General features: G+C 39.4%; 1 protein-coding gene across 3 annotated transcripts in view; it reads left to right on the top strand.

Moving 5' to 3' along the window:
- The first annotated feature begins 1,445 nt into the window (after window positions 1–1,445).
- The window catches only part of PARP15 (poly(ADP-ribose) polymerase family member 15), a 31,681-nt gene continuing 10,603 nt past the window's right edge, over window positions 1,446–22,523 (top strand). The window contains exons 1-9 of one of the 3 annotated variants that reach the window (XM_016137026.2): window positions 1,446–2,290; window positions 4,478–4,729; window positions 11,519–11,635; window positions 13,245–13,481; window positions 14,244–14,465; window positions 15,604–15,682; window positions 16,879–17,022; window positions 19,561–19,623; window positions 22,303–22,470. In XM_016137026.2, coding sequence (XP_015992512.2) covers window positions 4,661–4,729; window positions 11,519–11,635; window positions 13,245–13,481; window positions 14,244–14,465; window positions 15,604–15,682; window positions 16,879–17,022; window positions 19,561–19,623; window positions 22,303–22,470 — 1,099 coding nt within the window. In that variant the 5' untranslated portion in view covers window positions 1,446–2,290; window positions 4,478–4,660. Of the gene's footprint in view, window positions 2,291–2,734; window positions 4,730–11,518; window positions 11,636–13,244; window positions 13,482–14,243; window positions 14,466–15,603; window positions 15,683–16,878; window positions 17,023–19,560; window positions 19,624–22,302; window positions 22,471–22,523 lie in introns of those variants that run through there. The other 2 variants (XM_016137027.2, XM_016137028.2) reach the window with 2 other exon arrangements.

The raw sequence follows: 22,523 nt of genomic DNA, 5'->3' as shown, positions 1-22,523 counted from the left end.
AAACAAGGACAAAGACCAAATATGTATTTCTTATTAATCACATCACAGATAGCCACTGCTTCACGAAGAGCCTTAAAAAGACACAGCAGGTCACCCAGCAGCATGATTTACTTGTCATAGGAGTTGAAAAGGACTGCAGAAATCATCTTGCTTAAATGCTCTAATTTGTAGAGGAGAATACTTAGTTTTATTTCCTGGGAAAACAAGGGGCGAGGTAAAATATATTACAATTACAACACATTAAAACGTAGTCTTAGTGGCACCTTTGGGTTCTCCCTCTTGTCCCGCATGTCCATAGTCACCAGTCCTGCCTCCCTCTTTTCACTTCAAATCTCACCGCCCAGTTGGAATTTTTATAGTTTTCTCACGAGAATGATGAAAATACCCACTAAAAACTCTCTGTTCCAATCCCTTCCTCCTCCCACTGCAAATTACCTTTTGAAAAATCAGCTCTGATCTCATCAATCCTCTGATGATATGTCTTCAGTGACCCCCTGATGCCCAGAGCAGTGCTTCTCAAACTGGATCTTGTGTCAGAGCCATTTGGAGGACATGATCAAATGCAGATTGCTAAAACTCATCCCAGAATTTCTGACCCAGTATGTGTGAAGTTGGGTCCAAGCATTTGAATTTCTAAGTTCCTATGTGCTGCTGCTGCTGCTGCTGCTGCTGCTGCTGCTGCTGCTGCTGCTGCTGCTGCTGCTGGTCTGTGGACCCATTTTGTGGACTACTGGCCTAGAAAATAAAATTCAAATTCCACTGGCACCAGGGGTTTCTCATTCTAATCCTCACCCCATGTCTTTTCCTCCCCACCAAGCTCCTATGAGCTATTCACACCAGACTACCAGCTTTTCTATACTTTTATTCTTCTGGCCTTAGCTCTGAGTGTTCTCTCTCCGGAATGCCTCTCCACCTCTTCGAAACCTCCTACTGTAGGACCTTTCCTCCACTCTTGTCTCCAAATGATGAATCGCTTCTTTCCCTGTGTTCCTGATCATTCGTATATGTCTCTATTAATGCAGATGTGATATCAAAATCCATTTATTCGGTATTCTGCCTTGGCGTGGTGCTGAGCACTGACCTCTAAGACCTGCAGCAACCCCATTCCTGTGTCCTCTGTTTACTGGCTGGGTTCAGCAATGGGAGTTACCAGCAAGAGATTAGAGGGTAAGAGACGGGGCTGTTCCCCCAAATCAGCCAGGGTTCCCATGGAATTGGCTCTCTCCTGTAGCTATATGGCCCTGACTAGGCTTAGTGTATGCCCTGCCCTTCAGCCTAGATAAGGGGAGGGTGGGGCTGCCCTTATCTAGGTGACCCCTCAGGGGGTCACTGAGAAATGGTGAGAAATCACCATTTCTCACTGATTTCTCTTTACCCTGAGCCCACGCCTAAGTAATTCCTTTATTCAACTGTCTTCAATTACCCATTTTGAGTGTATCATCTATATTCTGCCAGGACCTTTCATGATCTACCAGGTGAATGTATACTAGTCTTTTTTTGTTTCCCTCTTCTTATTTCCACCCTCACCCCAGAGAGAAGGCATCTGTGTCTGATTCAGCTTTGTGATCTCAACACAATGCCAGGCATATCGAGGGCCTTCAATACATATCGGTTGAATTAAATTAAATGCCTTGTCAGACTAGACTTGATTCCAGCCATGTCTTAGCGTGCACGAAAAGGACCCAGCGTATTTTTCTGAAGATGAGTGTGTAGGGAAAGCGAGGGTGGGTAGGAATGGGATGCCCAGGAGAAAGGGGAGCAGATACTGATTTTAAAAATACATGCCAAGCACTCTACAAACTTTATCTCATTTAATCCTCACAACAATATTTTGAAGCAGTTATGGCTATGCCTATTGTACAGATGCCATTGATGGAGGTTACTCCATGAACTCTAGAGCCCAGGACTTTGGCCCAGAATTTGACTGACAGCAACATTTGTCCCAAAAGGAGTTCAGAAATTCTAGGCAGTTCCTGTTTGGTACTTCAAGACTGTAACCTACAGCAAAATCGGTTTTCACAGAAATGAAAGCGAAAGACCTAGGCACAAGGCTGTTGGGTGGGGCAGGCTGGCAGTGGGAACAGATCAGAGTTGAGGATGGCAGCGAATGGTCCCCCCCTGCTGGTCTGAGAGGCCTGGGGCTCTGGGGCCCTGACCTCCCCTGAAGAACTGGAACACAAGTTGCAGGCGCACTTCCAGAGCTTGAAGAAGTCCGGTGACCCGGAGCGTGAGGTTGGCCAGGAGCCAGGCATCCCGCCCCGCTTCCTGCCGCTCGTCTGCCGGGAGGATGGTGAGGGGCGCTAGGGGTAGGGGCTAGGAGGGGCGCCAAGGCTGACTCTCCAGGCGCAGGCGCGATTCTCTGCAACACAGGTCTCTCTCTTCGCAGAGACCCCAAGCGCTTCAGAACCCTCTCTTCTAGGGTGGCGCTTACCACTCTGCCTGTCCCCTAAGAGAATAGAGTGCGGGGCGTCTTTTTCCACAGAATGTTTGGGAATTTCCCACTCAATTTTTAAAAGTTTTTTATAAATTAGAAATATTGGTCTTTTATCTGTGATATAGGTTATGAATATTTCCCTTCAATTCATTTGTCTTTTGAGTTCGCTTATGGTGGCTTTTCCCTCCCATCCAAACGTTTTTTACTTTTATGTAGTAAAATTTACTAATTTTTTGTTTCATTGCATCTGGACTTTAGTCATGTTTTAAAAGCTTTTCACAACATTCAGGTAATCGTCACCTATACTTTTTTTTTCTATTTGTAATGCTTTACTTTTTATATCTAGAGCTCTGATACATCTGGAGTTTATTCTTGTGTAGGGTATGAAGAATGAATCTAATTTTATTTCATTTTTCCAAATAGGTATCCAGTTGTCTCGACATCTGATTATGTGAATCCATTTAAAGTGCTATTTGTAGATCTTCCGTTTTGTTTCATTAGTTGAATTTATTAAAAAGATTACCACTGTCTCAATAAGTTGAGATACCACCTTCACCATATACTACTTTCTATGTAGTTTGGCTATTTCTGGAACTTCCAGCCTCTTGTTTATTCATCTGTTGCAAAGAGATTTCCGTACACATTTTCATGTCGGGGCTAGTACCCCTACAGACCTCTTCCTTCTCAGTGTTTTCCTAGCTCTTCTTGTGTGCTTTTCCTTACTTATTGACTTCTGGTCTACGAGCAGCATCAAAACAAAACAAAACAAAACAACTTGGGATTTTTACTGGCATTGCATTAAATTTGGAAATTAAATTACTGGCAACCGATATCTGAGATGGTGCTGAGATGTTCTAAGCAAGAACAAAGCTTGTTCAATTTTTAGAAATTTGGCAATTTACTGCTCTGGGTGAGGAGATAAGTTTATGCTCCATTGTTTTAATTTATCAGCCTGCATTTCTTGAATGTCTGCTATGTGGTGGATATCTTTTTACTTTCATTATTGTTTTAGTGTTTTATGTATCTCCATTTAAATTGCTATCTGTAGATCTTCTATTTTGTTGCATCAGTTGAAAAATGTTTGCGTTAGTACAAATTAGCTAAATAAATATGAAACTTTTGTTCTACTAATTTTGGAGTAAAGTGAACATTTGTAACCAATCAGGGGTTAATATTATTGTGTTTAGGTGTTCATTATGAGGTATTAATTAATGTCTAATTGTCTTCATAATGAAAACCAACTTTTCCAACAATACTTATTAAATTATGATTCATGTCCTCACTTTTTTATTCCTCTTAATACTTTATGTGTTAAACTTTATGATAGATTAAGGCTTATTTCTGGAATTTCTTTTGTACTTCTTGTCCTATTATCTATTCTTGATTTAGAACTATCAGTTGTATAATTATTACTTAAAGATGCATTTTTAAAATATGACTTTACTTTTTAGAGCAGTTTTAAATTTCTAGCAAAATTGAGTGGAAAATACAGAGAGTTCCCATATACCACCTTTATGTTTTAGGACAGTTTTCAGTTTATAGCAAAATTGGCCCCCTTTCAAGGGTTAAAAACAATGGAAAATGGATGTAAGTCTGTATTCTTTCTATGATGTCTATGAATGTCTACCCATACCCAATCTTCTTGGTAAATAGGCAGCATCTTTGTGTTTTGGTTATTTCTGTAGATTGCCCTTTTATTATGTAGTAACAGAAACATCTTTCTTTTCAGTAACAAGTTGTAGCTCTGTTAATTGATGTCAGTGGATGAGCATCATCATTCACTGTCATGTGTGTTAGTTTTATTTCCCTGTGATTTGGTGAGTAACTCTGACTTTGCAAAGTATAATGTTTAACTTCACATAATCATTTAGCCAAAGAGTTACTATTTTTTAAAATAAGGCAGTGAGGGAAATCTGTTTTCTTCCAAAGTATTTAAAACATCGGGAAATAATATAAAGATCAAAGTCTTTCAAATCTCAAATCAAATATGAAAACTAACATCTTAAGTGTTTCTGTCTCCCTAAAAAATTGCTAAATTGGAAGACTTCAGGACAAAAGTAATACTTTTCAGAAGAATGAATAAAGTGGATGAAATAGAAGTGGATGAAATAAATGACTTTTCAAAAGATCCTTCGAAAGCCTCCGTGTTGGTTGCATTTTATAATATCCAAGACACCATGACAGAGAACAGGCTTTCGGAATCGATCAGTGGCCTGTCAGAAGCCAATGTGGACTTCAGGGTGGAAGCAATATCCAGTACTAAAGTTGCTGTCATCGCTTTTCTCGGAAATATTGGTAAGACAGACAACAGCTCTTAACTGTTTATCTGCAAGTCGTGTTTGCATCCTCTTCGAGAGTCTAAGCATCCCACGATGGGTCTTCTTTAAGAGTTGTGTTATGTGTTATTTTTAACTTCCAGTAAGAGACTTGTGAGGAAATATGTATTATTACTTCTGGTACTACTACTAGCTAACATTTATCAAGTTCTTGCTCTTTGCAAAGCACTATGTCAAGTTCTTACTTACTCTACCTCATAACATGCAGCACTATGAGATAGGTGCTATGATTGTCTGCATTTTACAAATGAAGAAATCTGGGCTTGGAGAGAATTAAATGATTTGATCACAGTCACACAGCCAATAAGTATTTGAGTCAGAATTTCAAATTAGACATTCTGACTTCTGAGTATATTTCCTTAATCATTGTGCATGTGTCTTCAAATTTCCAGTGAGTTTTAATAGTCATAGGACTTTATTTTTATGATAATTACATGTGCAAATAGAGACCAAGATATGGTGAAGTTAGTAGGGGGATGGAGAGGAATTGGATTTAGGAAACAATATTGTATTACAATCATTATTACTATTATTGGCTTACAACAGGGCTGCACATACTCAATTTCACTTGAAGAGGTAACTGTTGACCCATGTTCTCAAAATAATCTCAAATGGAGGCCACTGATAATGGCAATGTAGGATAGGTAGAAGTTGACATCCTGCATTCAGAGTGATACAATTTAACTTATCACTTAGTCATAAAGCTACTGTTGACATTTGGAGAGACTTTTTCAAAAACAGCTTGTTGTGGTTATACTCTAGTAAATGGTTAATTTTAAAGCACATCTGGAGATGTCATGTGCAAGTTAGGTTGGCTAAGAGCCTCAGTCTGTACTCCAGCCATTAGTGAACTGAAAAAAAAAAAAAAAAATTTAGGAGGCAGAATGTTATAAAGGGCAATACAGAGTGCATTTTATAAACTCTTTTTTTAACCACAGTGCACCATAAAAATATTTTTTTTATCCCAACCCATACTTGGTATGAAAACAAAAACATATGTTGCAATTTAAAAACAAAGTTTTATTGCAACATATGCATTTCTTGCTAAGGAACTGATGCACTGTTTTCTATTCTATTTATGTGTGTGTGTGTGTGTGTGTGTGTGTAACAAATTTTTCTTAAGACTTTTAAAATTCATATCACTGGCATAGTGATTAGAGGTTGGCTTTCAGCAATGACTTTGACACAAGGGGTTAGTGGGTAGGGATTGCAGCTTTATTCCCCAATATCTCTGCCAGCCTGCCTCTTCAAGCGTGTAATCTGTATTAGCTTTCTATTATTACATACCAAATTACCCCAAAACATAATAGCTTTACATAGCAAACATTCATTATCTCACACTTTCTTGGGTCAGGAATTTGGGAGCAGCTTAACTGGGTGATTCTGGCTCAGGATCTCTCATAAAGTTGCTATCAACATGTTAGCTGGGACTACAGTCATCTGAAGGCTTGATGGGAGAGGAGTCTGCTTCTAAGCTCACTCACATGGCTGCTGCTAGAGATGCCATTTGCTTTCCACGAGGGCTTCTCTGTAGGGCTGTTCATGACATGGTAGCTGGCTTCCCCAGAGTAAGTCATCTGAGGAAGAGAGGGAATGGGGTGGGGGTGAGAGCTGCAGTGCTTTTGTAACCCTAGCCTCAGAAGTTACAAAACCTCACTTCTGCCACATACTATGGGTTACACAAACCAATCTCGATACAATATAGAAGAAGACTATGCAAAGTCGTGATTACCAAGAGGTAGGGATCACTGGGCACCATTTTACTTACACGGTCTAAGAAAATATAGCTTCAAGACAAACTCCCTTCATCACCCCCTACTTCTAGCCAGATTGTCACACCTAGGACTTCTATATAGAAATTCGAGGGCACCACTGGCCTTTAGAGTCCCAAAAGTAAATATTTAAATTCTTGTAGAATTTACTAGCTGGATAGCAATGACAAAGTTACTTTCTGATCCTCTGTTTCTTCATTTAAAAAGTGGAGATGAAAATCTATCTCACAGGGTCATTGTGAAAATTAAATTAAATGGGATAATATTTGTAAAATATTTGTGAAACATTTGACACATAATAGATATTCAATAAATAAAGCTATTACAATGATCTAATTAGGAAAAAGTGGAAAGCACAGTTATTAATTTGATCAGAAACGATATCAATGGTGTTTTAGACAGCTATATGTCTCAGCTGATTCAGGGATAAGTGCCATTATTAAATGATGTTTAAATAGTTCAGTGTCCTTCATTCTGATATTGTTATCACCTCTGACATAAGAATACTGTAATAAGCTATTTCTACTGGGTAAAATGTATTTGAAAATAGGCTAGCAAATTCAATTAAGAATAACTATTCTTCCTCTTAGGACAGTTCTAATTATTTTTTGAAAAATAGCATTATACTAAGCCCAAATATATTTTAGTGCAGTTCTACCTGTCGATTCTCGTTCTTCCTTTTAGAATTGTAGAAATAACTCCTTTATAACAGGGGTCCCCAACCCCTGTGTCCGCGGACTGGAACCTGGCCACACAGCAGGAAGTGGGTGAGGCGAGCTGCAGGCAAGCAAGCAAAGCTTCATCTGTGTTTGCAGCCGCTTCCCAGAGCTAGAATCACCTCATTAGCTCCACCTCAATCATCGGGCATTAGATTCTTGTAGGAGCACTGGTCCCTGGTGCCAAAAAGGTTGGGGACCGCTGCTTTATAGAACAACTATCATATCCTGCTACCTGCATCTCGCCTCACCCACGATCTCTATTTCTGCAAGATTAATATACTTATTTCCTTTTATATATCCTCGTGTAATGTGGTGTAGAGTCCTTTTACAGCATTGGATTCCCTCTTCTGAACATAGTAAGTGTTCATAATCCCTTTGCAAAGTTTGGCACCTTGAACTAAGCACAATACTCTAGTGGTTGCCTGTTTTCACCAATGAAAAGTAGGATAGGGTTTTCATCATGCACATTCTTGTTGCTATGTTTCTATTATAGCCCCAAATCTCATCATTATTTTTTTTAATGAATGGACTTTATTTTTAGAGCACTTTTGTGTTTACAGAAAAATTGAGCAGGAAGTACAGAGAATGCCCCCTGTCCTCAGTTTTCTATAATATTAACATCTTGCATTATTATAGTATATTTGTTACAACTGAAGACAAGTATTGATACGTTAACTAAAGTCCATTACATTAAAGTTCCCCTTTAGTGTGATATGGTTCTATATGTTAAGCCAAATGTGTAATGTTCTGTGTCTACAATTACGGTTTCATGCAGAATAATTTCAGTGTCCTAAAAATACTCTGTGTTCCACCTACTCATTGCTCCCTCCCTCCTCCAGACCCCTGTAGCCACTGATATTTGTGCTGTCTCCATAGTTTTGCCTTTTTTCAGAATGTCATATAGTTGGAATCATGCAAAATGTAGCTTTTCAGACTGGCTCCTTCACTTAGCAATCGGCATTCAAGTTTCCTCCTTGCCTTTTCATAGCTTCATAGCCTGTTTCTTTTCATTTTTGAATAATATTCTATTTTTTGGAAGTACTACAATTATTTATCCATTTGCTTCTTGAAGGACATCTTGCTTGCTGCCAAATTTTGATTATTATGAATCAAGCTATATTGCTGCTATAAACATTCATGTGCAGGTTTTCTGTAAATGTTAAGTTTTCAGCTCATTTGGGCAAATATCAAAGAAAGCAAATGGTAAGAGTATATTTAGTTTTGTCTCTCAAGGTGGCTGTACCATTTCGCATTCCCACGAGCAATGAATGAGAGTTCTTGTTGCTCCACATCCTTGCCAACATTTAGTGACCATTTTTCCCCCTCAAACACAGCTACACCACTTTTGCTTTATACTGAGGTTACTGTCAACCAAAATCTCTTAGATGTTTTCACAAGATGTCACCACTAAATCATATTCTCTTTCTCCCAAAAGTATGCAGTTATTCTTTGGACTTTCTAAAGTACTCTTTCTTTCCTTTGGTGTCTGTCCCCGATGCTCTGGCATCTCTTTTATTTATTGGGTGCACTTATAATGCAACTGCTGTTTGTCTTTCTGTGAAGGACTCGCAACCTTCTCTAGAGGATTATCTTTGGGATACTGAATGTCTGGAAACTCGGGGTGCCCAGGAGTTTACATTTATCTCTAAACTAGGATGGCCTATAGACAAAAACTGACTGGTATGGAAATATAAGAACCCAGCTCCCTTATCTCAAGGTTAGGACAACACCGTGATGCCATTAACATACTCCAGAGCTCCTTGCAGGGTCAGGCAGAAGCCAGACTTAAGCTAAACCACATTCTCAACCTTCATCTCTCCCTTTCCACATGTTTCTCCTGAGAGCACAACTTTAATAAATCACTAGCACCTGAATCCCTCTCCCAGGCTCTGCTTCTAGAGAATCTGACCTAATTATATGACTTCTTTTGATTACAGCTTATGGTTGGTTTTTTGACTATATAACTATTCCTTTAAAAATGGTATGGGCAAAAAATAAATAAATAAAATGGTGCTGGCTTTACTTCTAATAGTTTATTTTGGATTGTTGTGTATTCTTCTTTGTATTCATTGAATCACTAAGGGCCAGGTTTTTTCAGAAAAAAAAAATCACCTCTCCGATATTATAATGAAAGTCAACGGAAAAATCAGATTAAATTTATGAAACTTCACTGCAAAGTATACATGAGTGGACTAGATCTGTTCATTAGATGAGGATTAGCTCCAGTGTGATCACAAAGGGCACGGCTTTCACTGAGCTGCTTGACAGTGGTGCCATTTTAGGTAGACACACTGTATTTCAGTCTCATTAATATCGGGATTTTTTCCTGTGCCAAAGATTTATCTGAATGATATCTACATTTTATATTTTGTGTTTTGTTTTTTAGTGATTGACACCTACTTGGCCAAAAAGCTTTGTCTTCAATGAAAGGCCCATCTATGTGTTTCCCTATGATGTGTCTTTGGACACAATCTTGCATAGAAGGGAGAAGCCTCTGAGAAAGTCGATAGCACCATTCCTGGTGGTGCCGAATCGTCTCATATGGAAGAATCTTGCAGAGAAAGCATTAGCCGATTAGAACGCTAAATTCTAAAAGGGGAAGGGGCCACTGTGAGATAACATGGCCCCAAGTCAGCTGTAAAGGGGCTGGAAGGTAACAGCCAAGTCTGCAGCTACCTCACTCACTCAAGGAAAAACGAAGGTCAATGTCATCAAGACCCAGAGAGAAGATGTTTCTAAAAAATTCTCTTATCTTGTGTCTAAATATCAAGTCACCAAGGTGAATGTGAAGCTAGCAGTATGAGAGGACATAAAAAACATCTTAGATGATGATAGGATATTGAATCAATATGTTCAAGAAGCTGGTCTTAATAATAGGTCATTTATAGGATGTGAAAAACTTATAACACTGTTAAAGACACCAACCCAAACATTGAAAAGAAAAACAAAATTTGACAGAGAATATATCTGGTTCCTTTGGATGGAAGGTTTTCTGGTCTTTACATCTATACCCAAGGAATTTTCAGAGAAGGAGGTCGTCGAATGCTTTTGCCACACATACCAGACTGCATGCAGGAGAGTACAAAGTGAAGAATGAAATTCCTGAGCAAGTGAAAAAAATTGATCAAGAAGTCCATTCCTAGACCCTCTGGAGTTTTCTGTTTGTTACGGAAAGTAGAGTGAAAAATTCTCTAAGACTAGTTTAGTCGAAGAAAATTCATGTCCTTTTTGGTTAGATAGGACATACATTTCACTTCATGGGTTATCATTGATCAAATGATAGTTGTTGCCTTGAGGTCTGTCTTGAGAAAGATTCTGAGACTGTATCTGAGTTGATAGAGTGCTGATATCAGTGAATGGCTGTCACAGGTATGGGGGGTGCTGTGCCATGTTTTTACCATTTTTAAGTATGTGAATACCATCAAGTAGACGGGTTCCTCTTCTGTGAAGATCAGATTTAAGTATTGTGTCCTTCGTTAGCTAGTAGTTTGACTTTAAGCAAATGGTTTCATGTCTTTGCATACTGGTTTCTTTTTTAGGAGAAATAAATTTCTGTGCTGGATGATCTGAGATGATACCTTAAATTCTAAAATTCCATGACTGTTTTCTAGTCAAACACCAGATGCATTATTGTGGAGAACTAAGGGGTGTATCTTAGTGTGGGTTCCCCCAGAAGAGGACCTGAGACAGATTCAAGTGCAAGTGATCTCAATAGGAAAGTAAAGGACACTGGTAGGAGTGTGTTACCAAATCAGTTACCACTTAATCCCACTGGGGAAACTCAGAGTGCATCTGGGAGGCAAGGTTGCTGGGGTGGTTTACGCCAGCTTCCATCAATCATTGGCTGAGTGCTTGGAGGGGAGGGAGGGCAGCTTAATTTACCTGCACTTCCTCTCTCTACACTGCCAAACAAAGCAGCCTTTGGCACTATGTACAAAAAGTCTTCAGGCAAGAAATACAGTTGGATATATTACCAGGTTGCCCTTAAATAATAAAAGCCAGGGGATAAGGACAGGGTCTGCTAAACTAGGATTCTTAGAGGGATAAGTAAAAGAGCTCATTGGCATTTGGGGTATTAAATATAATCGATACTCAAAACATTATGAAAATAAATTATTCGCTTTTGAATCTTAGAATTGGTTGCAAGTTGAGTTAAAGATACCTGTGAAATCTAGCAGTTATTTTCTGTTTGGACACCTCTGAAGAAAGTCTTCAGATAGCTTTGCCTGGTAATATTTTTTACTGTTTTCTTCACAGTCAAGATACCAAGTCAGCTGGAAAGATGGTCTTTCAAACAGAAATGTTCTAGCTTCAACTCAAACCAAAGAAGGTCTGAACCTCATGTTGATAAGTGGAGATGTTTCCTATTTTTGTGTAAGTGCTGCTCTTTAGTAAAACTGCAGAGGAACAATGGGGTGTAATTAACTGGTTCTGTGATTTCATATCACTGATATAAATTTGAGACATTAAACCTACCTGAGGTTCATGCAAGGCTATACTTACCATCTGCTACATTCTTCCACGTGCACTCACATGGAGAGATCCAAGTTTAACCACAAACAAGGGTGTACAAATCCACCTCTTTTATTTCTCTATAATTTATCTTGACCTACTCTCAAATCAGTTTTGCTTTCCTGTCCTGTTCCATCAGCATTATGGAAGACATATATACATCGTATTATAATATCACCCTTCACAAATACAGCCTTTTGCTCCTGCCTGAGCACTTTCTGGGACACTTTAGCTAAATCAGAAGACTCTCTGACCTTTCCCAATTCTGTTTTCTTAGATGTTCAGCAACCTAGAACGCCTTACCGCCACCTTTCTACCTGTTCCAGTTATATCCCTTATCCTCTTTGTAAAGATTTTACTAACCAGTCCATCTAAATGATGCCTACTTTTTAAAAAAAATTTGATGGCAGTTAATAATTGCATATTTAACACAGTTTCTTTTGATTATCTTGAACTGATTTAAACATGAAGATTATTTTCCTTTTATGTGTTAATATACTGCTTCCCCGAACAGTGTAGGAATCAGTAATTAGAGTGAGGCCACAAATGAGAATGAGGTGAAAGCGGGTTGGATCTAGTTTCTTTGGAAAGCCCACTCACTCTTGCCCCAGCCGGGAGCTTCTCGGGCCCAGAGATAAGTTTGTGTTAACTAACCTCTTGTAAGACTGAGGTGGACCCAAGAGTGCTAACTATTTACAATGAGGAAGAGATCCCCAAGGAACCAGAATACTCAAAATTCACTGTATCAGAGCATCTCGCCTCCGAATTTGAACCTCAAATTGGAATAAATCAAATTAGATGAATTGGATGTCTTATATCGATAGACATCTGGTGATGACCCCATCTCTCCAAAGAGATGGCCTCAGCACAGAATTTGGATAACTCCATGTCCCTGGACAGGCCTGAATGGACACTGAGTCCCTTCACTCCAGCAACCTTGCTTTGTTTAGGCCTTTGGAGATGACCAGACCCCCACCGCACACCCCCAGCCTCTTCCATTCCTGCTTTATGTATGTTAATAAAGTCAGAACAATTACTTTCAGTTCCTGCCAGCCTAAAAGCAAGTCTCTTTCTTTTCCTCAGTCTCTCTCAATCTTTCTGTGTTTTTGGCTCAGTCTGTCTCACTGTCTTCCTCTTTCTGCCTCTTCTTTTCACTACTTTCCCTTTTTTCTGTCTCTCTGGGTCTCTGGTCTGTTTCACTCATTTTCATAGGTCTGCTCACTCATTACGTGTTAACATGACAGTAGTGGCTAATGTATTTCCTTAATTCCCAAGTTTGGAGACTCACCTTATTATGGTGTCTAAGTACTGTCAATAAATTGTAAGCTCCTTGAGGGAAGGGCTGACAGGTCAGTTTGAGAGGCAAAATATATCTATCTTGTGCTTTACTCTACAATACTTAGCAAGTTATAGACGCCCAATAATTATGTATTGATTGAACCTCTAATGAACCGTTGCTGTTTTCCTTAAGGCCGATGTCATTGTCAACACGGTCCCCTCGGATCTTCAGCTTGGAAGAGGGCCACTATCTCAGGCTCTTTTGCAGAAAGCTGGTCCCATGCTCCAGAAAGAGTTAGATGCCACCAGACAGAAAACAGAGGAGGAAGTGGGTAGCATATTCATGACAAGCGGCTGCAATCTGGACTGTAAAACTGTGCTCCATGTTGTGGCTCCATACTGGAAAAATGGGGCTGGATCTTCTTGTCAGGTAAAGAAAAGTCCTTAGTTCTTCACTTCATTTGGTAGTTTTGGTAATCTTCTGGCATGGTATAGATCTGTGGTTCTCATCCAAAGTGAATTCATCCTGTAGAAGGCATTTGGCTTATTATAGTTGCTTCTGGTAGCTAGGAGGCAGAGGCCAGGGATGTTGCTAAGTGTTCTTCAAGGCATATACAAGTCCCAGCAACAAAGTCAAAAAACACTAGCATTGATTGAACCCTGCCCATTTATCGAAATCTTTATTACTTTGCATTAAGAGTCCCCCACAACCCGTTATTTCAGCATAACTGACCCTTAAATGTAGTAACAATCATTTTATTTTTATAAAAGTAGAATAAAAATTGTAATCTAGCTACCTAGAGATAACTTTGGTTAACATTTTACTGTATTTCCTTCAAGTCGATTTTACGCATATTTATTTCTTAGTTGAGATTTCCTTCCAAACGTTTTTCGACCTCACTTTTTTTTTTTTTTTTACTTAATGTAACATTATCCCATGTTGTTTAAAACTTTTCATGAACATTGCTTTCAATGAAGATACCATTGTGTATGTAAGCATTCCCCTGTCACCCGCAGGAATTTGAATCCCTTTGGAAAGTCCTCTCTCCTTTTCTCGTTTTTTTTTTTTTTTTTTCTGACTCCTCAGGCCCCGACAAAGCCAGCGATAACAAAAGGATTGCTGGAGCCACAGCCCTTTCGGTTTCTACCAGCTCGAGCCCTAATTTATGTAAATGTATTTTGTACATTTCAGATTATGGCAAATATAATCAAAAAATGTTTGACAACTGCAGAACAACTATCTTTCTCATCAATCACATTTCCCATGATTGGAACAGGAAATTTAGGATTCCCCAAAGCTATTTTTGCTGAACTAATCCTTTCAGAAGTGTTCAAATTTAGCAACAGTACATGGAGGAAAATCTTACAAGAAGTTCACTTTCTGGTGCATTTAGATGATGATGAAGGCCGTCAGGTATGGTTACATATCTCTTCTGGTCATTCTGGCAAGTGAAACTAAGTGCAATCGGATGTCTTTATAGATCTAAAAATAATAGCATTTTTTACTTCCTTTCCCGTAAGCATTGGTTGCTAATGGGGGTTGTCATATGGCTTAACTATGAGGCAACATGATAACACATGCAAGCCTTGTTAGATAGTTTATCAAAAGACAATATAATCTGTAATCAATAAATTCTTAGAAAGAAATAGAAAGTTATGGACATAAAAGTCCAGACATTTTAACAATGACTAAATGAAGGCTAAGTCATAGCTTTATCTATAGAGAAAAAGCCAGATAAAAGAAACCTCAAGAATTTACTTATTTGGATGGAATACAGCCAGTCTTTACAAGTCTATGAGGGTTCAGATCTACAAATACCAGTACTGTATTTAGTAGTGGAGGAGTCAAAGCACACTCTCCACTAGGACTGCCCTTGTAAGGTGCCATTCCTTGAGAGAGTGTCCCTCAGCTAGTTGGCCCCTTCTGAGTATCAAAATTTATTTTTCACCCTTGAAAAAGTTTCTATTGATTTTGTATAAATTGTGCATACTCATAACCAAAATACAAACAGTAGAAAAGAGTACAAAGAAGAAAGGTACAGCTAGGTTTGAATCTTCTTGGTTTTGCCATTTAAAGGTTGAGTGAAGTAACCTCTTCGAATGTCAGCTTTACTATGCGTAAAATGAGCGTGGCGATACTACCTCTCAGAATTGTTGTGGGAATTAAGAGAGGATGTATTTGAAGTTTCTAGCACATAGCAAGCTTCAAAACTGGTTGCAGAAGTAGTTAATATTACCTGGCTTTAAGGACATTTGCCACAACTTTGCGACATTAGCATTTAAAAAGATACCAAATACAATTTTGATTACTGAGTTCCTAGTTAGTCTCAGGAATATGGGAATAGACCTGTGGTCTCAGTGTGATATAATGTAAATCAGCACTGGTGTTTATTGAGAAAATGCCTAGGTGGAATCACAGCCTTTTGACTAAAAAGTCTCCGAAGTAAGAAAAAATCAATTGAGAACTATTGTTCTTAATTGATGTCTGATGCTCAGTGTTATTTCTACAGACCATTGTTATGGTCAATAACTATGTTTCTTTCTATTCCCAGGCATTTTTACATCAATTCACTAGACGATTGAGCAGAAATCCCAGGAAAGACAGGATTCTCAGGGTTGGAGATACCCAAGGTCTGGTAAAGTTTTTCTGCAGAGGAAATACATCCCTTTGCTTAGTCGCCCTTCAGTGTTCATCAAAGTCCAGTAGGAAGAGGCAAATTCCCGTGAAGAACAAATCACTGATGGAGGAAGTGTTAGAGCATGTTCTATTGTCTGGGCACACAAAGAATCAATTATATTGTTGAGAACCATCATTGGTAATGAGGCCAGAATTTCTAAGATATGATCAGAAAAGATAACTAAAATGTGCATGGCACACTAAACTTTACTGATTGCTTTTGTATGTATTATATTATTTAAACCTAACCATGGGCAGGTGGTTCTGTTGCCACTGTATAACTGTGGAAAGGGAGATCTAAAGAATTTAAAGGATGTGTAAAAATGGCACATCTAAGGTGTAAAGCTTCAGAGTGGACAATAATATGCCAACACGTTAAAGGGATTTTCCTCAGAGTGGCCTTGATATTGCTGTTCCAGTGGGATGTGAAGCTGCGGGAAGAGCTCGTGTTTGGTCAGTGAGCTGTCGTTTAGCACTGGACAAATGACCGAGACAATCCGAGACTATTTTCTTTTTTGTAAAATTGTAATAAAAGGATCTTCCAGACGATGAGGATTTCCCTTTCAGTTATGAGTAAGCAGTGGAGACCCAAAGTGTAGAACAGGGACTGTAGTTAATAATCATTTATTGCACACTGGAAATTTGCAAGTGTTCTCACCACCCACACAGAGAGAAGGTAACTATGTGAGGTGATGGGTATGTTAGTTAGCTTGATTATGGCAATCATTTCACAATGTATACATATATGAAAACTTGACATCGCACATGTTAAATATATACGACTTTTATGTGTCAATCATACTTTAAAAAAAATCTCCTAGAGATGTCAGCATAAAATGAGAGTGCTCTTTGCACTGTCCTGTTTTTCATGGCACCACAGCAACTTTTGCAGACAGATAGTCCAATCTGATATTTCTGCCTCATTCTTTTTAACTGAGAAATGTAGAAACTCCTACTGCCACAAAACATTGCTTTCCAATTTTCTTTAAAAAACAAAACAAAACACCCAGCAGTTTAACAGGCTAGGAGACATGGTAATGTTTGGAATTGAGTAGGAAGAAAGAGTAGGGCTGGGAAGAGAATGGAGCCCGTCACGTCTGTTCTTCTTTCAGGAGCTAGCTAGTCTTTCATTCATCTTCTTTCTTTTCAGGTGTCCTCAAGACTCTCCATATGTTCACAACGTATGAAATGAGAATTGGTGCAATTACTTTCCAGCTTGCTATTGGAAATATCACCGACGAAAGCGCAGATGTTATTGTAAATTCAACAACAAGGACGTTTAATTTAAAATCAGGTACTTTATTTAAGCAATATACTTGATTGTAACTATTAACATGACTAATGTCTGGGAGGGAAATTGTGGCTATCCTTGCCCTGAGTAGAAGGAGAGGTTTGTAGAAAATAGCGCAGGCTCTGGGATCAGAAAGACCTGGGTTGAATCCCAGCTATGCCACTATCGTCGTGTGGCCTTTGAAAGATCACTTACCCTCTCTGAACCTCAGTTTCTCTGCTTGCCAAATGCCTATTTACCAAAGCAGAGTTAGATGGGGATAAAAGTGATGTAGAGTTGGGGTGTATCTGATGCACTGTCCTTAGTCAATGTTGGCTGTGAGCCCCTTTTTAGCTCTGAACTATCAAAATTCCACACTTATAATTTAATCAGCTTTAAGTTCCTCTATGTTTATTTCCCTTTTTATGTAACTCAGTTAGTCCTCACATCTTACCTCCTGTAATTTTTCTCTTCTTTATACTATACTGACCCCAAACAAAATTCAACCTCTTTTCCTTGATTTTCCCTGAAACGTTCAACCACCCTCATTGATATAACACTTTCGAGCATGCCCTCCCCACATATGTCTATTCATTTATAACTTACATACATATTCTCTTAGGCTGACATGTTTTATGTATTATAAAACATTACTTTTTAAATTAAAAGGGCAAGATAAAACATAAATAGAAATAGAAATTTAAATATTTTCTGAATTGCAAAACATTATGGAACTTCCTATGCAGAAGTGAATCTGTAGAATACCCAATTTATTAGTCATTCAAAATGCAGACATAAAGAACATTCAATTATTTATTTGAAACGTGGTAAATAGAACATATTGCATTCATCCCTGCCCTCTTTGAAACTCCATTAAAGCAACACTAACAGAATTCAAAGGGTATAAACCCACAGGGAAAAAAAGAGTTGGAGGGAAACAATGAACAAGAGATAGCAACATATTTTCAGAAGACGGGGAGCAGTCAGCCAGTAGAGGTACCCAACATAGAGCAGAGAAAACTTTGTACCTGTAGGAGAGACTGGCAGCCTTTAGAAACACAGGAACTGGAGTCAGCAGGAACCTGGGAAGGCAGGGGACAAGTAAAGAGATGGAAACAGAATTGGATGAGATTTTGTATTAGTAGCACTTAGACCTCTTGATTCTAGCCCCCATCCTGTGCACCAGTAACTTTTCTTGCTCTTTCCTGGCCAGAGGTGGGAGGTTTATTCTCTAGAGAAACTGAACCAGAGACATCCTGGACTTAGCATACCAGGCACAGGTGAGATGGCATGCGGAGCTAGACTGAAAACAGTGTTTCAGTGAAGTCTCTATACTTAACAGTGAGTGCCCAGCCCCTTCCTGTGGGGCTCCCAGCACAGCAGATGGGCTTATGCTCTCCAGACATGAGACTGGAGGATTGTCTGGGGGAACTGAAAGAACTGCCTGAGAAACCCACCCTTAAATATGACTGGACTAACAAAGATCACCTGATATTTGAGGAAAACCCCCACCATTGCAAAGTCAGAGACCAAGACAAACGAACCGAAAAAAATAAAAGTTTTTGAAAAAAAGATAACACACGCATAATCAAGGAGATATAGGTAGATAGATGATGCTAGATGCTAGCTAGATAGATTCCAGATAGATAGATAGGTAGGTAGGTAGATAGATATAGATACAGATACAGATACAGATGCAGATGCAGATGCAGATGCAGATGCAGATGCAGATGCAGATACAGATACAGATACAGATACAGATATAGATAGGTGGAGATAGATCAGTCTTAATGATGATAAAATAACAAACATTTATCCAGTATTTCCGGTGTGCCAGATTCTGTGTGCTAAGCATTTTTCATCCATTAATCTCTTTTAATGTTCTTACAACCCTGTGAGGGAAGTACTATGCCAGCCTCTGTGTAACAGATGAGGAACAGTCTCGTATTAGCTAGTAAGTGATGGAGTCAATTCTGACTCGGTTTGTCAAAATGCAAAGTTCGTATTTTGAACCACTCAAGCCAGCTGTCATTAAACGTGACCAAAGTAGCGAAGCTACAGCCTTGAATGGAAGATTCATTCGACTGTAGCCAGCCAACTATTTGTTTAAGTATGAGAAAACATACCAAACAAAATTAGATAACAAAATCAAAGAACTTAAGTAAAATGTTCAGTTTATTAGTTTCGAGATCCATGTATCTCATTAGTATCATAAATTTTATTTTTATGTTTTTCATTTAACATAATGTAAACTAAGAAACATAGAATGCAAAAAAAAAAAAATCAAATAACAGCAAAACTATCCCTGTACAAATAGAGATAGTAAAGCTGCAGACAGTGGAGACTTCCAGCTCTTGGGCATTGCCATCATACTATGGATCAGATTGTTTATTCATCAGCAATTGGATGAAGGTCGCTAGAGAAAAGGCAGTTTTTGAGAGGGGTTGGCATCAGTGGATTATGGACAAAAAAGGAGCACTGAACAAAAGTCTAATATACAAAAGCTATAACTGCTGAATTGAATTTTAATTGATGATTTTACCATTAATGTGTCTTGTTCAGGAGTGTCAAAAGCAATTTTAGAAGGCGCTGGACAAGCTGTGGAAGATGAATGTGCTGTACTAGGTATGATCATATGTTACTTTTGCCTAGAGCCTATTGAAAATTAGAGGGCTGAGAACACTGTGAGAGAATCCATGGGTGGAGTAAATGGTGAGCACTTTGGAAGAAAGTTGGTTAGCTGGGAGAGCAGACCTAGATGGTGTGACTTGGTGGCTGTGGGGGAGAGGTCCTATATCCCACCATCCCATCTGTTTCTTCCTTCCTGAGTATTAAAAACAACCCAAGCCTGAGTCTTAATAATCCAGGCTCTACCACATACTGAGGGATCCTGGGCACTTCTTCGTCTAACCTCTCAGAGATTTGTTTCTCTTACGTGTAAGATGGTTCTACTGATGAGAAATATGGTAATGGCCGCTACGCAGGTGGCCGTGACATCAGAAGGAACAGTGAATGTAAAAAAAAGATTTGTAAACTGTTAAGTGCTCTACGAATTATGTTTTACTTTTCTCAATCTTGTTCTGCATACAGCACGTCATGTAGCTGACTTCTGATCCTTTTATGTATGAATGCGGGAGCCTGAGTAGGTCTAAGGTGTTTTCTAACATCAACCAATTCTTCAATTCTGACACTATCTACCTGGTGTTAGCACCAGATCCCATAAATTAAAGGGCTTCGTCCACGAGAAGGCCCCTACTTCACATAACAGTTTTAATTCCCAGGGGCCACCTATACTTCTGACTAACTGGCTATAAGTTCAGAGTGTCCCACAAACTTCTTCTCGAGGTCAACAATTTATTAGAACAATTCACAGAACTCAGTTAAAACACTTCCCTTACATTTATCAGTATAATATAAAGGATACAACTCAGGAGCAGCCAAATGAAAGAAATGTGTTAAATGACAAAACTAAAATAATTTAGTAATGAGTTTAACATCCTTTATTCAAGAGAAAGTAACCCATGGACAGGGAAGCACAGTGCCTCACAAGCAGTGGAACACTCTTTCTGAGGGACTGTGGGCAAGAGCTAGTTTTGTAGGTGGTTAGAAGTAGTAACGTGGAAACAGAGAGTGATTGGCTGGGGTTGCATATCTGACCTTCTTTAGAAAGAACAAACAACAGTAGATGAGTCTGGAGCCCAGAGTTCACTTGGTGTTTGGGAATTGGCTGACTGGACATACTGTGTTTCTGGTCAAGTGGAGCATTTGCAGGAAAATGAAAGTTTGGTTTGAAACTTCGGTTTGCTGATGTGGCACCACAGGCAGGAGTGGGCCTAGAAGTTTATTCCAACAGATGTGTAGGACAGGGTATGGGGGAAGAGGCATAGAGCTTCCATGCACTTTCCAGGCATGCCACCCGACCAGCATCTAGATGTGTTTATCAACCAGTACGTTCCCGAACCCTGTCGCTTAGGCAGTCTTTTGGAAGTTCTGTTATGTAGGCGTGATTGATTAAATCATCCGATTTGTGAGTGAGCTCAATCTCTAGCCCTCTCCTCTCCCCAGAGGTCAGGGGATGGGGCTCAGAGTTCCAAGAATGATGGCTTGGTCTTTCTGGAGATCAGCCACCATTCTGAAGCCATAGCTCATAGCCTCCCCCCACCCCTGGGAGATATTCATTAGTATGTGAAAGATACTCATCTCTCAGGGGATCCAAAAGGTTGCAGGAATTCTGAGCCAGGAACCAGGGGTGAAATAATTAGTTTTAATTACGTCGCAGTGGGGAACCTGTAAGAGTAATCAAACTATTTATCCTTCAAAACCAGGACTCAACCTTGCAGGATACAAGGATAGGCAGTCAGCTATGAGTATGATTTGAAGAAGTCACACTGTCCCACATTTGACAATACATTTCCACAACTGACCTGCTATCATGGCTAAAACTCCTACCTCAATAGCTTTCCTCTGATTAAGATATTTCCTCTGGAGCCAGTGAATTCCTGGAGAGAGATCAGAGGAAAGTAACACTGGTTACCAACAAGAGGACTTTAGCAGGGATGTATGTGCCAGAAAGCAGAAACAGAGAATGAAACTGGCTGGGTTGGACGAGCTGGAAAAGCCTAAGGAAGCTGCCTGGGAGAGGGGCGGGGTGGGGTGGGGACCCACTCTCCTCCTCCCCTGATTTGCTTTACTCAGGGTACAAAAAGGTCAGTGCCTAAAAACAAACCTTGGTAATTTCCATGTGCTTAAGAGCTCTCAGGAGGGGAGGGGGGGGGGGGATCAATTTATACCCTTTCACACCTCCACACCACAGAATATGTTGCTTTCACCTCCTTGAAAAATTAATCCAGCTGAATGACCATATAAATTGCTCTTCTGGACAGTCCAATGGGAGTTAAGAACTCTGGACGCTGACTGCTTGGGTTCAAATCCTGGGCAGTCTTGGGTGGCTGAATTTACATCTCTGTGCCTCTGTTTAATCTATGAAATGGAGAAACCAGTACCTGTGTTATAGGCTTGTTTTGAGGATTAAGAGGATTAACACAGGTAGAGTGCTTTTAAAAAACGCCCAAAATGGTTAACAATGTAGTTGTTGAGTTACAGAATCCAGATTGTAAAGAAAATGAAACTGTCACAGTCCCAGGGAGTGAAACCCATTAGCTGGAGGGAGGCTGGACTTTGTCAGGAATTTTCACAGCTTTTTCTGGTGTCAGCTATTTTCATTTCTCATAATCAGCATTGCTTCCCATAAGTAATGTGCTCTGTTTCTTTTGCTTCCTCTTTTCTTTTTCTTTTTTTTTCCAGCTACACAGCCTCACAGAGATTATATAATTACACGAGGTGGAAACTTAACGTGCAAGATAATAATTCATGTTCTTGGGGAAAACGATGTCAAAGAAACGGTTTCCTGTGTTCTAGAAGAGTGCGAACAGAGGAAATACACATCTGTTTCCCTTCCTGCCATTGGAACAGGTTTGCAGCCTCTCGTCACTCAAGGATTAGGGGTACTCCAGTCTCACTCTTAA

The sequence above is a fragment of the Rousettus aegyptiacus genome, unplaced genomic scaffold (genome assembly GCF_014176215.1).
Source record: "Rousettus aegyptiacus isolate mRouAeg1 unplaced genomic scaffold, mRouAeg1.p scaffold_m13_p_4, whole genome shotgun sequence".
In the NCBI taxonomy this organism is placed as follows: domain Eukaryota; kingdom Metazoa; phylum Chordata; class Mammalia; order Chiroptera; family Pteropodidae; genus Rousettus; species Rousettus aegyptiacus.
The sequence above is the reverse complement of the archived record's forward strand: the minus strand, read 5'-3'. Positions and strand labels throughout refer to the sequence as shown.